At 40.7% G+C, this 16393-nt stretch overlaps 1 protein-coding gene across 3 annotated transcripts in view; it reads left to right on the top strand.

Moving 5' to 3' along the window:
- Window positions 1-16393, top strand: part of LOC127417029 (neuronal acetylcholine receptor subunit alpha-5-like) — a 30751-nt gene that overhangs the window by 10639 nt on the left and 3719 nt on the right. Inside the window, exons 3-8 of one of the 3 annotated variants that reach the window (XM_051656716.1) lie at window positions 6118-6269; window positions 6621-6665; window positions 6945-7054; window positions 9641-9818; window positions 10436-10768; window positions 13503-13631. In XM_051656716.1, coding sequence (XP_051512676.1) covers window positions 6118-6269; window positions 6621-6665; window positions 6945-7054; window positions 9641-9818; window positions 10436-10768; window positions 13503-13631 — 947 coding nt within the window. Of the gene's footprint in view, window positions 1-6117; window positions 6270-6620; window positions 6666-6918; window positions 7055-9640; window positions 9819-10435; window positions 10769-13502; window positions 13875-16393 lie in introns of those variants that run through there. The other 2 variants (XM_051656715.1, XM_051656717.1) reach the window with 2 other exon arrangements.

Raw genomic sequence — 16393 nt, 5'->3', positions numbered from 1 at the left:
CAGGTCTTTGGAGGGTAGGGTTTCTGAGAGAAGACATGTGGTTGAAGCTAGCAAAATGGCGGAAGTTAGCAAAATTTCTATAATCACTTGCAGCACCTTTAATTCAATGATAAAATAATAACATTGCAAATAACATTGTAATACAGTAAGTAGTTTATTATGTAATAATGCTTTTATAATTAGGTCACTACAATATTTGTAGTTACCAGAGGTTCCATTAACCTTCAAAATATTACCTTTTTTATTTTTTTTATCTCTGGAGTGGCTCTGGACCACCTCTTACACAATCTGATTCCTGACCTAAGCTCTGTTTAAAGGTAGTCCAGTTTCAAACAACACTAGTAACTCAAACCAGCCTGTCGGGCACAAACAATCATCCATGCGATTATCTAATCAGCCAATCATGTGGCAGCAGTCCAGTGCATAAAATAATTCAGATATGGGTCAGGAGCTTCAATTTACATCAAACATCAGAATGGGGAAAAAATGTGATCTCATTGATTTGGACCGTGGCATGATTGTTGGTGCCAGATGGGCTGGTTTGAGTATTTCTGTAACTTCTGATCTCCTGGGATTTTCACGCACAACAGTCTCTAGAATTTTCTCAGAATGGTGCCAAAAACAAAAAAAACATTCAGTGAGCGGCAGTTCTGTGGATGAAAATGCCTTGTTGATGAGAGAGGTCAGCAGAGAATGGCCAGACTGGTTTGAACTGACAAAGTCTACGGTAACTCAGATAACCGCTCTGTACAATTGTGGTGAGAAGAATAGCATCTCAGAATTCTATTCTGAGATGCGGGTTGGTGCTGTTTTAGCAGCACGAGGGGGACCTACACAACATTAGGCAGGTGGTTTTAATGTTGTGGCTAATCGGTGTATATTGCTATGTGTAGTTTACAAGTTTCAATCTATATGTGCTGTCTTCTTGGGAGAACAATGTCGTTTCGATGAAAGACAGGTGATATTTTGAAGGTTAATGCTCTATCGAGTTTAAAATAATAATAAAATAAATGTGATATGATAAACTTAATTGCCGGAGCAAAGTCATGGTCTACATTCTCCAACACTGATTATCCATTTAAACGTGAGTACAGGTTGGGTGTGACAGTGTGACCTCAGGAGTAATGTATTTCCTAATTTACATTTACATTTACATTTATTCATTTGGCAGACGCTTTTATCCAAAGCAACTTACAAAAGAGGAAAACATAAGCGAATCATCTTAGGAGACAGTGGTATGAAAAAGTGCTGTATTACAAAGTATCACTAGCATCATAATAGTATTCAAAACAGAATAAAATGCAACAGGAATCTTTTTTTTTTTTTTTCTTTCAATGACTGGTTTTTGACAGTTTTTTGAAGACAGAGAGTGAGTCAGCTTCACAGATGGATTTGGGAAGGTCGTTCCACCAATGTGGTACGATGAAGCTGAAAGTCCGGGAAAGTTTTTTGGTGCCTCTTTGTGTTGGTACAACAAGGCGACCTTCCTTAGCCGACCGCAGGCTTCTAGTGGGTGCGTAGCTCTGCATAAATGATTTTAGGTATGCTGGAGCAGACCCAGTGACTGTTCTGTATGCCAGCATCAGAGCCTTGAATTTGATACGTGCATCAACCGGCAGACAGTGGAGAGAGACAAGGAGTGGTGTAACATGTGTTCTCTTTGGTTCATTAAAGACCAGACGTGCTGCTGCATTCTGGATCATTTGCAGGGATATAATTGCACATGCAGGGAGGCCTGCAATGAGAGCGTTACAGTAGTCCAGTCTAGTTATGACAAGTGACTGGACAATCAGTTGTGTGGCATGTTCAGAGAGGAAGGGTCTTATCTTCCTGATATTGTAGAGTGTAAATCTACATGATCTTGCGGTCTTTGAGATGTGGTCTGTGAAATTTAGTCTGTTGTCGATGGTTACCCCTAGATTTTTGACCGATTTGGAAGGGGTTACTGTAGTTGCACCCAGCTGCATGGTGATGTTGTGTTCAACAGCAGGGTTGGCTGGAATGACAAGGAGTTCAGTCTTGGCTGGGTTGAGTTGCAGGTGGTGCTTCTTCATCCAGGCCGAGATGTCCGCTAGGCAGGCAGAAATTCGAGCAGTCACTGTGGTGTCGTTGGGCTGGAAAGACAAGTAGAGTTGCGTGTCATCAGCGTAGCAGTGGTAAGAGAAACCATGAGCCTGAATGATGGGTCCCAGTGATGTTGTGTATATAGAGAAGAGAAGTGGCCCAAGCACTGATCCCTGAGGTACCCCAGTAAGTAGCTGATGTGGCTTGGATACCTTACTTCTTCAGGCTACTTTGAAGGACCTACCTGAGAGATAGGAATTAAACCAGTCAAGCACAGTTATTGTGATTCCCAGCGAGGAGAGGGTAGAGAGTAAGATCTGATGGTTGACTGTGTCAAAGGCTGCAGAAAGGTCCAGCAGAATCAGGACGGATGATCTGGATTCAGCTTTCGCCCATCTCAGCAACTCAGTGACAGACAGCAGGGCAGTCTCGGTGGAGTGTCCACTTTTGAAGCCTGACTGATTGTCATCCAGCATCTTGTTCTGTGAGAGATAGGCTGAGATTTGATTGAAAACTGCCCTCTCAAGTGTTTTGCCATGAATGGGATGAGAGAGACTGGTCTGTTGTGTTCTATTTGTGTGGGATTAAGTGCGGGTTTCTTCAGCAGCGGGGTTACTCGAGCCTGCTTAAATGTAGTGGGAAAAGTGCCTGTAAGTAGAGATGTGTTAATTATGTGTGTGAGTGCAGGTAAGATGGATGGAGAAATGGCCTGAAGAAGGTGAGAAGGAATGGGGTCAAGGGAACAGGTGGTGGGGTGGTTGGAGAGGAGGAGTTTAGAGACCTCAGTGTCAGTCAGAGGAGAGAACATATAGACAGAAGAGTTGCATACAGGAGACAGGTGTTTGACAGGGTTTGGTGCTGAGAATGTATTGTTGATGGTTGTAACCTTATTAGTAAAAAATGTAGCGAAGACATCTGCTGTCAGTGATGTGTCTGGTGGTGGAGGGGGAGGGCAGAGAAGTGTTTTGAATGTTCTAAACAAGCTGCGAGTGTCTGTGGTGCTGTTGATCTTGTTCTGGTAATAGGAGATTTTTGCAGATTTAACATTATCTGAAAAAGTTGCATGCAGGGACTGATATTTACCTAGATCTGCTGGATCTTTAGATTTCTGCCATCTCCTCTCAGCTGCCCTGAGGTCAGTCCAATGTTCACGAAGGACGTCAGACAGCCAGGGGCTGGGTGGTGTAGCACGTGCTGGCCTAGAGGAGATAGGACAGATGTTGTCTAGACAGGTTGTTAAAGTAGAGCTTAGTGTGTCTGTGGCAGTGTTTACATTAAGCATGGTAAATACATTTTGTGTAGGAAGAGAGGTAGAGACAGCAGTGGAAAGGCGAGAGGGTGAAAGGGAACGGAGGTTACGGCGAAAGGAAACCAAAGGTGGAGTCTGTTTTAATGTAGATGGGAGGGTCATGTTGAATTGAACAAAGTAGTGATCAGAGACATGTAAAGGAGTAACAAGAATATTTGAGTTGCTACAGTTACGTGTAAAGATGAGGTCCAGCTGGTTGCCCGATCTGTGAGTTGCTGTGGTGTGTAGTTTTGCCAAGTCAAATGAGGCCAGGAGAGTATTCAGTTCAGTGGCCTGGGGCTTGTCTTGGTGTATGCTGAAATCACCAAGAACCACAAGTGGCCTACCATTCTCCGGCAAGGAGGACAGCAGGACATCCAACTCCTTAAGAAAGTTTGTCAGCTGACCTGGAGGGCGATAGATGACAACAACATGTATTTTTGTGGGCTGCATTGTAGTAATAGCATGGAATTCAAAACTAGTATTGTTACATAGTGAAGAGTGTGGTGAAAAAGTCCAATTGTTATGAATGAGCAAACCTGTTCCCCCACCCCTACCAGTGTGTCGAGGGGTGTGAGAGAAGGAGAAGTTGTTGGAGAGAGCAGCAGGTGTTGCTGTATCCTCTTGACGTATCCATGTTTCTGTCAGTGCCAGGATGCTGAGGGTGGACTGCATGGCAAAGGCTGGAATGAAGTCAGCTTTGTCCACAGCTGACTGGCAGTTCCAGAGTCCCACTGAGAAAGAGAGCGGAGCAGGTGCTGAGGTGCAAAGTGGCCGTAGGTTGTGTGGGTTGCGTTTGGTCTTGCATCGATATCGTGTAAATGGTCTGTAACCGATAACAGGGATGTGCTTGAAGGCATGTGTTATTCGTGAAGTAGACATGTTAGTATATAGAAGGAAAATAAGAAAAGAGACATAATAACAAGATACTTAAGTGCTATGTTGAGTGGCACCTTGTCGGTGTCCTTGCTCGGTGGACTCACACAGGTAGACTTGTTGGTCTTTACACAAGTAGGTCTTCACACGAAGAGGGCTTTACACAAGGGCTACCACTTCCGCTGCCGCTTCCACGTCAGTATTCAAGTCAAATATATATACGCGATGATAATGAGCTGTTCAATGAAAAAAGCAGGACACGCCTTAATGCAACTTAGCACAACAAAGCTAGTCACGTGGTCAACAGAAACTAACGACTTCAGTGCACAGCAAATAAATTATGCTGCACTTTAGCTTTAAATAATACCCTAAAACAAGTGAAGCACTGTTTATAGACACTAAAAACCATGATAGTTTTACACACACTGGACAACCAATGCTAAATCTAGCAGTGAATAACCTGGGACAAGTCAAAACAATATAGCACACACACACCAACCTACGTTTAAGCGACGTGAGTTCAAGACAGTAAACAAACAGCACAAATTCAAGACAGTAAACAAACAGCACAAGTCTAGCAATGAATACCACTCTTCAACAAAGTAAAACAATGAAATAAACACACTTACACGCAACTGCAGACTCCTGTAGATAGATTGCTTCTCAGCCTCATATTGATTGAGGGGGACCAGAACCACAGGCATTGATTCATGGACAAACAAGCTGAAACTGGATTATCATCTGCAGCTGGCTTTAGACTGGCCAGCTCAAGGTCATCAAGATTTATAGGCAAAAAAAACAGAGATTAAAAAACTATAAAAATGATTAAAAAAAAAATGAGCCATCAATGTTTTTCGTCCATTTTACCTTACCTTATTCCAGTGTCATACATAATTCAACCGATGATACTGAAAGCAGATCATAATTAATCAAAATAGCCCACAAATTGCACTCTTTATTACACAAATATGCAGGCTATAGAGTGCAGTAAGGCTGTAAAGACATAGTGTGACATTTCCCTTTGAAGAACATACCCCCCCCCCCCCCCCAGTGATGCTAACACAACCCAGATCAGCTAAACCAATTTCACACCCAGAGATTCATAAATCTATCTATGGAGTCAGTCTGCCCCTGCATACATGAACATGTGTCCAGCAAATCATGTTGGGTTTTCCCTAGTGACTCAAAATGCAGGAAAGGCAAATCAGCTAATACAGGATGTCAGAATGATAACAGCAGCTGCTGGAAACCAAACAATGCAACATCAAATGAGTTTCATGAGCGTTCATCAAGTAGGCTGCACACTGATGCAAAAGTCATTTTGGCAGGTTCAATTTAAAGCAATAATTTTCATGGTCACTCATTATGGGCATTTCATCCATTTTTTGAGGTATAGGCTACTATGAAAACATAATGTATCTTTCAGAACTCAAAACATCCTACCCTATCCAAAAATACTATCAAAATTAAGTTGCAAAAACAGTTTGTTCTGAACTTCCACAACTTGCTGACGTGCGTCAGAATGAATTCATTACCATGTCTGCTCCAATTTACATGTCAACAACACCTATTCAGTGTTCAAAAAGTTGACCCGCCCAGTCATGGTGGGGTAATAAAGAGAAAGCATGATAACTCCTTTAAAATTCCAAAAAAATAAATAAATCTGTTGCTCTAAATTTGACAATGTGGCAAGTGCATTATTTTTACAGAACCAAAGGTTTACATCAATATGCTCATTGACAAAGTTTCAACAGACGTTTCACACCGTCAACAAGCCTTTGTAGTCGTTGTGTCTGGGAATGTTGCCATCTAATTAATATTGTTTAGTGCAACAACCCCTCACGATTAAATATGAGACTGATTAACATGAAGATGTTCTTTTGTTTAAGGGCCTCCTGTGCTGTCTTCCTATGCCAAGACAGAGGACAAACTTTTTAAACATCTCTTCAGAAACTATCAGAAATGGGTGAGACCAGTGGAGGATCTGAATGGAACAGTGCAGGTGAAATTTGGACTGGCTATTTCCCAGCTGGTGGATGTGGTGAGCACACGTTATCTTGAAACACTGTTTTATTCTCATCACCCTGGAAAAAATCTCACATTACATTAAACATTAAATCTTAAATTATATACAGTAAATATAGGAAAAGACACATTTACTGTTGTCATGGTAGTTCAGAATTGTCATAGATATTGTTGTCCCTCATGTTCTGTTTGAAATGTGAGAGACACCAAGGTTGTTTTAATTGATAAAAAAACAAAAAACAAAAACATACTTTACAGTAAAGTACATCAAGGTGATACTTTATGACTTTCCCTAATTGAAGAAATTACTATAAACAAAATTTCAACTTAACACCATGTTGATAACATCTGGGGCTTTGTCTGTTAGGATGAGAAGAACCAGCTGATGACCACCAATGTGTGGATGAAACAGGTAAAGCACATCATTTCTAATAATTCCATTTATGTGACCAAGTGATGGTGTGCAGAATATTAATTCTTACTATTCTACCTTCATATTGTCTGCAGTTTGATAATGGTTTATGGAAGGCATGAATCAATTGTGCTATTACTGTTACAGTATGTGTTCCCTTTAAAATAGCCTCCCTGAACCCTATAAATGTGTAAATGACCCATCCACCCCCCACCACACAGCTTTTTTATTTATGTGGGGTTCACCTCTGCAGATACATTTCTTTGTCTCTGCACTCAGGAGTGGAGAGACATGAAGCTCCGGTGGAATCCGGATAATTATTTGGGCATCACCTCCATCAGAGTGCCCTCAGACTCCATCTGGATTCCTGAAATTGTGCTCTATGACAAGTATGTAGTGCAACTTAATTCCTACTGTATGAGTCAAAATAAACCCAGCCTGATCTCACGAAAAGTATGTGACTGTGGCGATAATTTCAAAATGACATTACATGGTTCATTACACGTATTGCGGCAGTTCCGAGGTGAAATGTTCACGGTGTGGTGGTAAAAGCGAGTTACGTATTCTCTCATCACAGATGAGGTTTTTAAGGTTAATGCTCTATTGAGTTTTAAATTGACAAAACCGACCTCCCTACCCTAAACCTTAACCCTAAACCTAACCGATAGTGTCTTTAAAACAAATGTGAGATGAAAAACAGGTGATATTTTGAAGGTTAATGCTCTATCAAGTTTAAAATAAACAAACCTCCCTAAACCCTGAAAAGCAGATGTGATATTATAAACTTAATTGCTGAAACAAACATGCCATTTTGTGGTTCTTCTATGACACTTTAAGCTCAGGTTTCGACTCGTGTGCTCTTCAGGACTTGTACCCCAGTGCTTCGCGTTGCAAGTGCAACACTCTATCAGTTGAGCTACTGAACAATTTGATCACATTTGAACATGCTTGTAAATGTAGTTGCTAATGTAATTCAAATGTTAAAATGTATTGCTTTACAAGTCATGCGCTATGGTAAAAGTGTTTCGATGTCGTAGGATAGCATTGTGTGAGGAAGAAGGTGAAAGGAATGTGATTATGAAGGGATAATCTGTTGTTTTACTTGTAATTTATTTGAAAGTGAAAGTTGTTGTAGCTCCTCTAGTGTTCATTTCACGAGGAAACTGCTGTGATACAATGAGCCACATAAAAGTAATTTTGCAAAGATCTAGGTGTAGTAAGTATAGATTCTATGAGACCAGGTTAAAGAAACCAGTGGTGAAATGAAAATGATATTTTTTTTTTCTAGTTCTATTTGCAATTGAAAGTCCATATACTACAACCCCAATTCCGAAAAAGTTGGGAGAGAATGAAAAATGCTAATAAAAACAAAAAGGAATGATTTGTAAATTATATTCACCCTTTGCTATATTGAAAGCATTACCACTAAACATTATATGATGTTTTACCTTGTGAATTATTTTTATTTTTTTATTTATTTTATTTGATTTCAAACCAGTTGATTGCAACACGCTCCAAAAAGTTGGGACAGTTGAGTGTTTACCACTGTGAAACATCACCATTTCTTCTAATAACACTTATTAAGCATTTAGGCACTGAAGACACAAGTTAAGTTTAAAAAGTTGAATTTCCCCCATTAATCCATTATGCATGTCTTCAGCTGCACAGTTGTACGGGGTCTTCATTGCCGTATTGTGCGCTTCATAATGCACCACACATTCTCAGTTGGAGATGGTCAGGACTGCAGGCAGGCCAATCTAGCATCTGCACTCTCTGCTTATTCGGCCAGTATGTGGTTTGAAGTTGTCCTGCTTAAAAATTCTGGGACACCCCTCGAAAAGATGGTGCTGGATGGCAGTGTATGCTGCTCCACAATTTGTACATATCTGTCTGCATTAATGGTGCCCTCACAGATGTGCGAGTTACCCATGCCATGGGCACTGACACACCCCTGGCCCATACAGACACTGGCTTTTGGACCTGATGCTGATAACAGCTTGGATGGTACTTTTCCTCTTTGGCCCGGAGAACACGACGGCTGTGTTTTTCAAAAACTATTTGAAATGTGGACTCATCAGACCAAAAAATACGGTTCCACTGTTCTACTTTCCATCTAAGATGAGATCAAGCCCATGTAGGGCTTCTGCTTTGCATAGTAAAGTCTTAACTTGCATCTGTGGATGCAGCGGCAAATGGAGTTGACTAAAAAAGGTTTACTAAAGTAATCCCAAGGCCATGTTTATGATATCAATTACAGATGAATTATGTTTTTTAAGACAGCGATGTCTGAGGTATCAGAGATCACGTGCAGTTCAGAAGTGGTTTTCGCCTTGCCCTTTACGCACTGAGATTTGGCCGTATTTCTTGAATCTTTTAACTATATTGTGCACTGTAGAGGGTGAAATGCCCAAAATCCTTCCAATTTGTCTTTGGGGACATTTTTCTGATTATTTGCTGAAGCATCTGTTGGCAAATTGACAAGTCTCAAATGATCCTTGCTCTAGAAGGAGTATGCTGTTATTTTAATTTGTCAAATTGTTATTAGTCTTAAATTGCCTGTCTCAACTTTTTTGAAGCGTGTTGCAATCATCTGATTTGAAATTACTGTACATTTAAAAAAAAAAAAGAAATTCACAAGGTATATAATGTGTAGTTGTAGTGTTTTCAATTCAGCAAAGGGTGAATATAATTTACAAATCACTTCTTTTTGTTTTTATTAGCATTTTTCATACTGTCCCAAATTTTTGGGAATTGGGTTTGTACAAAACATATTTGACACTATGGACAATATTTATGGAATTTTAAATGTTCAAATTTCTAACCATGCTCCTGCCGAAATTACACTCTTGGCGTTTTGAGAATTTGAGACACTTTGAATAAGCAAAATGAGAACTGTTATATAAAAAGTACAGTTGATTTAAGAAAACAATCCTTATATAGCATCTGTGTTAAATGAGAATAATTCTCACCCTCAGTGCAGATGGTAATTTTGAGGCCACAGTGACAAAAGCAGTGGTGAGGTATGATGGCATGATCTCCTGGACACCTCCTGCAAACTACAAATCAGCCTGTACCATCGATGTAACTTTCTTCCCATTTGATCTTCAGAACTGCTCCATGAAGTTTGGCTCCTGGACCTATGATGGTTCCCACGTACGTTTTATGGTTATTTAAACTGATTACGCTCTGTTCCAAAACCTGTGAATATTTATGCTTATTAAACTATTGCGTCGTTAGCTAAGCAACATGCTAACAGCTAACTAAAAAATTTAATCAGAGTCGAGTCTTCCACGTGAGAACCCTTACAAAAAATCTAGAGTTCTAGCAAACTAGCCACAAACTTGCCACAAATTTGCTGCAGATTTGCCACTCGTTATTTTCACATACAAATTATCTTGTGATTCACCGCAAATGTTTGCCAGAAGTTTACAGCTGTTCAACGGTAGTGGTGAACCTGCAGTGAACCTTTGGCAACAATGGACAATTTGCTGCAGGTTTGCAGCAAAGCTCATTTGTATTTGAAAATGATCAATGTTGAATTTGCATCCAATTTGCAGTGAACTCCTGATTTTTGCAAGGGAAGCTTTATTTGTATGACACAGAGTTGCAAATCAGTTATTTAAAGGTTCCATTTCAGTTAGGATGCTGCCTTAGAAGCCAACTGCTTATCTAGGCAGTAGGCAGCTCACTAGGTTTTGGAATACAGCATTAGAGTCATTAAAACTGTGTGGATATTTCTGTAATAATAACATACTAATCTGCATTTTAAGGTGGACATTCTCCTTGAGGATGTGCATGTAGATAAACGTGACTATTTTGACAATGGCGAGTGGGAGATTGTGAAGGCCACTGGCAGTCGAGGCTTGAGAACCGATGGTACATTTATCTACCCCTCCATCACCTACTCCTTTATCATCCGGCGTCTTCCTCTCTTCTACACACTCTTCCTCATCATCCCCTGCATCGGCCTCTCTTTCCTGACTGTGCTGGTGTTTTATCTTCCATCTAACGGAGGGGAAAAGATCTCCCTATGCACATCTGTCCTCGTCTCTCTTACTGTCTTCCTTCTGGTGATAGAAGAGATCATTCCTTCTTCCTCAAAGGTAAGTATTAATTGAAAGTCATTGTAAATGAAATTATACCATATTTACTCCCTAAATTCACACAATAAAAAGTGGTAACTTGCACTTACCTTAAAGGGGCATTCAGTAGTTCTCTAGCTAGCGTTAGCATTGCTCTTCTTCGTGTACTTTAAGTACCGATGTGACAGTGGTGTTAGATGCTGTCCTGCCATCTATCGATGTGGACAAGCATGATTGTCTCTGCTGCCCCTGCCAACTTTGGAATATCATTCGCATCTGGAAAATGTCAGAGTTTGAGGTAATTTCTAAAGTTATTTATTACTCCTATAATATAATTTCTTTGTCTAAAAACAAACATCAGAAATCAAGTGAACATGCTTCTACTGTTAAGAACAGATTAATATTGTCCCTCATATCAATAATATTTGGAGACTGTCTACGTTTCATGTTATTTCTAAAGACAGTTATTACCTTTATTAGAGAACTGCTTAGCATAAAATTAACCCCATTATCTAGTGATACAGAATGTCAAGGTAAAGGAAAGATTAGAATTGTTTTTGTTGATCAAATTTAGGATCTCCATGAATACTGTTTTTGATGAACTCATTTTGTTTCCAAGCAACCAAAGTCATGGTTTACACAAAATCCACAACAATCGCTGTGCCAAGCTACTTTGCACAAAACGAATGAAGATGTAGATGCCTTACCATTACCAGTGTTTACTCTAGTTTTTGCCTTTGCTGGTCTTTCTGTCTTCTTGCTTGAAGCAAGTTGCTTCAGACCTTTTTTTTGCTTCTTCAGCAGTACAGTTACTGGATTTCCCTTTGTCTTCACTGGTAAAGCATGGTAATTAAGTATGTTCATTTGTGTTCTTTTCGCTCTTCGAACACCAAACACTGTTCTAAGCATAGCCAAGCGTATCTATACAGGCGGCAGACAAATAGCGTGGAATAGTGAGGATTCTCTTCTTCGACGTTTAGTGAAACACCGCAGGTCATGTCATTTCAACATGATGAAACACATTGAAGGGGTGACCCGCAACATGTAGTATAAAACGTCCTGGTTACTTTCATAACCTCCGTTCCCTGATGGAGGGAACGAGACGTTGTGTCAATGTAGTGACACTAGTGGTTACACTTGGGAGCCCCAAACACCTCTGATTTTGAAAAAAGGCCAATGGGAATTGGTGAGTGGAATTTGCATGCCACACCCCCAGACATACGGATATAAAAGGAGCTGGCTCGCAACCACTCAATCAGGTTTTGTGCTGAGGAGCCGAGACAAGGTCCCGGCCATTTCAGCGGGTAGTTCAGTATTGTGGCAAGAGGGACACAATGTCTCATTCCCTCCATCAGGCAACGGAGGTTACGAAAGTAACCAGGACGTTCCCTATCTGTCTGAGGCGGGGAGCTGCTGGGGTGGTCTTTCCCTCTAACGAAGGAAAAACCGCGACCGCAACATTGCCATGGTCACGCTCTCGCAGTGAGAATATGACCTGTCCACGAACACTGTCTCCGTGTGGGCAGCGCCCAAGCACGTAAGACTGTGATCGTGGCCATTGGAAGCGGAGAGGTAATGACTGCAACCAGGAAATACACACAGACGGAGAGGCATCTTTAAAAAGATGCTCTCCATTAATGCCACTCTTTTAGAAGGGAAAATATACTCTTTCAGTAGGAAGAATATACTCTTTTAGCTGCTGAAGCACCCAGGGGCGTTCTCTGCACTTCACCAGTACAAGAGAGGGAGAAGCCGCTGTAATGCGCCGTAAATCCAACAGCTTTTCGAGGTAAATGGATTGGCAGAGTAATTCAGCTTGTAGAACACAACCGGTCAGCTCCGAAGAGAAAATCTGAATGAGTGGTTGCGAGCCAGCTCCTTTTATACCCGTATGTCCGGGGAAGTGGCATGCAAATTCCACTCGCCAATTTCCATTGGCCTTTTTTCAAAATCAGAGGTGTTTGGGGCTCCCCTAGTGTCACTACATCGACACAACATCGAGTGAGTGACAGATAAGGAACAGTATTTATAGAAAACTATTATAAGTAAGGTCTTCATCTCATGTGAGTATACACCATTCGGATCAAACTTCACAAAAAACACAATTCATTTGTTAATGTGTAAAACTTTTTAAATTGGCTCCAAACTACTGAATGCACCTTTAAGGAGCTACTGTATTTCAACATGATCACACGGTAGGTTGGCATGTTGTTTCCAAAAGTTCCAATATCCTAGGTTCGGCCACATTATGCCAAGTCGACTCAGTGACAAGTGATATCTCCCAGACATTTTATATCAGGAACGCCACCTAATGTAACGAAGTAAAAGTACATTTTTTCATTAGAAATTTACTTGAGTGAGAGTAAAAAGTACCCACTTTTAAACCTACTCTAAAAGTTTTTTTTTCAATAAGTTACTCAAGTAAATGTATAGGAGTAAATGTAACACGTTACTACCCACATCTGCCTGTTTCACTTGGAAGTAATTTACATTACGGAGGTAAATGGGTTGGAAATACCATTTTATGATATTAAACAGTTTTAAAGGCCAAATTTAAGGCTTAAGTAATCACACACTGCAGAATTAGTTTCTGTGAAAGTCACAAAACTTTTAAGTATTTAGTAAACTGCAGTATACTGTACGTATATCAGCCATTGGCCTTCCACATGGTACAATTTTGATGAAAGCTTTCAAGTTTGTTGGCTATTTTGGAGCCCTCTCCTCTTTTTCAGATGTATGTTTTTTCTGTTCCCAGGTGATTCCTCTCATCGGAGAGTATTTGGTCTTCACCATGATCTTTGTGACACTTTCAATTGTCATCACTGTCTTTGCCATCAACATCCATCATCGATCCTCGTCTACACATCACAGCATGGCGCCGTGGGTACGGCGCATCTTTCTGCACCACCTGCCTAAACTACTCTGCATGCGTAGCCATGTGGATCGCTATGTCACCACTGGGGGTAGCCAGAGAGCAGACAGGACTGGCAGAGCAGGGCTGGGTTACAGAAAGAGTTTGGGCCAGGAAAACGACCATCTGCTCAATGCAGAACATAGTCTACAGGCAGCCTTGGAATCTATACATTACATCACCCATCATGTTATGAAGGAAAATGAAGTCAGAGAGGTAAAATGCCAGTTTTTGTCTCACTTTAGTCTTACAGACAACCAATATGTAGAGTGACCATGTGACCAAAGAAATTGAAAAGTTTGACCCAGTGGGTGCACATGCTCTGCTGATATGCGGGCAAACCAATTTTGAATCTATCTTGGTGCAATTTTAAGTTTTAATTAATTACAGTTTTGTAAAGAACAACTAAACAAAATGTCCATTTAAAGTGTTTATTTATAGAATTCAACCTAAAGCTAATACTTATTATCAGGACAAATGGCACCAGACTGTAACTTTTTAGGAACACAAGACTGTCCCAATTTTATCGGTGAGTCTGGTCACCCTAATGTTGTTATTATATTTTTATATTTAATATATATTTATAATATAATATACCATGGTACACACACACACACACACATATATATATATATATATATATATATATATATATATATATATATATATATATATATATATATATACACACACACACACACACATACATAACTGGTCCTGCTCGACCTGCTCCAAGTGGGATTCGAACTGGCATCTCCGGTATGGCAGGCACCCTAACGAGGAGGCCAAAGGCTACAGCCTTTAATGTCAGTCGCTAGTGCACCTCGTGAGGCCAGGGGAGTGAGGTTTACACATACTGCACAGCATGTACCAGCTGGCTACCATTACACTCACCCCCCTAAACCTCACTCCCATCCGGGCCACGGCACCACTGTAACTGGACCTGCTCCACCCGCTCCAAGCGGAATTTGAAACGGCGTCTCCGGCATGGGAGGCGGGAGGGGTAACAAGGAGGCTAAAAGCTACAGCCTCTAGTGTCAGTCACTAGTGCGCCTATTGAAGCCAGTAGTGAGGTTTACACACACTGCACAGCACATACCAGCTGGCTTCCGTTACACATACATATTATGGGGGCCAAACAGGAAATAATTATATAAAATCTAAATATATAAATGTAAATCCTGAATATATAGTTATAATTCTGAATATATAAATATAAATCTGAATATATAGTTATAACTTTATGATCAGGCATGATCATAGACAGATGTTCTTAAATAAAATGTGTAATTAAAAATAGATCCTACATCTAAATAATTCAGTATTGTACAATGATGATCCAAATCAGTTATCCAGACCAATTGGAGTCTTTTTCCACTTTACAAAATTGAAGGCTGGCCGCAACATGGAAGCCAAAGTGTCCTTAGACTTTGGGGTCCTTAGAAATTGTGGCGAGCAGGGCTGAGCGGCATCTGGGCAGAGCGAGGCCGGGAAGATAAGTGGTGAAAGACTTCCTCCTGTGTGCCACACCTGTCTTGCATTCCAGTGAGGGCCAGCGGGAATATTTAAGGAGAGGAGACAGCGTCAGATGAGAGAGAGAGATGCACGAAGCCTGTCTGTGGGTCTCTTTAGTTTCATACGTAGCTGGCTGAAAAGCAGTGCGTGTTTTTTGTTATGCTACACACTGAAAAGTGTTTATTAAATGTCTATGTGTTTGTCAAGCCAGTCCCAGCTTCCTCTTTTGCCATATGAATTGTTACAGAAATCTAACGCTGAGTCTGGTGTCATGATCAATATGTAAAATTATTTTCTAATATTGTGGTTAGGGATGTGCTGAATGACTAATTTCATTTAGACATTTAGGAGATAAAAACTTCAAAAACTGGGTTCTAACCAGTGTCATGATCGGCAGACAAATTGTTTTAAGGGGATGGAAGTCGGCTTTTCAAGAATGGTGCATGGAGATGGGGAGGGTGGCGACTTTCGAGGAAGCGTCATGTAGAAGGCTGGGGAGTTGGGATTCATTTGAATGGAAATGGGGCAGCTATTTGGAGTTTTTGTAGGGCTCTCGGGGAGGGGCAGTGGAGAGAGAAGTTTAGTTTTAAATCTGTGTGATTATATATATATATATATATATATATTTTTTTTTTTTTTTGTGTGTGTGTCTATAATCATGTGTGACCACAGGGATGTTGTTGAGGGTCAAGGTGGGGTTGGGGATTGGGAGGGGTAATAGTGGGGGTTAAATGCTGATTCCGTATATATATATGTTTTGCTTTTCTTTGATGTCTATATGAATTAATAAAAAAATGTAATCACCAAAAAATATATATATACAGAACATGACACGCATTCACTGAATCAACGTTAGCGAATATTTAACAGGCATATTTATTGAAAACAATTGGATGAATACATGGGGTAACCTCCTCGTGGTCACTATAATGTGGTTCGCTCTCGGTGGGGCGCGTGGTGAGTTGTGCGTGGATGCCGCGGTGGATGGCGTGAAGCCTCCACATGTGCTATGTCTCCGTGGTAACACACTCAACAAGCCACATGATAAGATGCGTGGGTTGACGGTCTCAGACGCAGAGGCAACTGAGATTCATCCTCCGCCACCCGGATTGAGGCGAGTCACTACGCCACCACGAGGACTTAGAGTGCATTGGGAATTTGGCATTCCAAACTGGGGAGAAAAAGGGGAGAAAAAATAGATAAAATAGGCCTGTGATGTA

The sequence above is a fragment of the Myxocyprinus asiaticus genome, chromosome 26 (genome assembly GCF_019703515.2).
Source record: "Myxocyprinus asiaticus isolate MX2 ecotype Aquarium Trade chromosome 26, UBuf_Myxa_2, whole genome shotgun sequence".
In the NCBI taxonomy this organism is placed as follows: Eukaryota; Metazoa; Chordata; class Actinopteri; order Cypriniformes; family Catostomidae; genus Myxocyprinus; species Myxocyprinus asiaticus.
The sequence above is the reverse complement of the archived record's forward strand: the minus strand, read 5'-3'. Positions and strand labels throughout refer to the sequence as shown.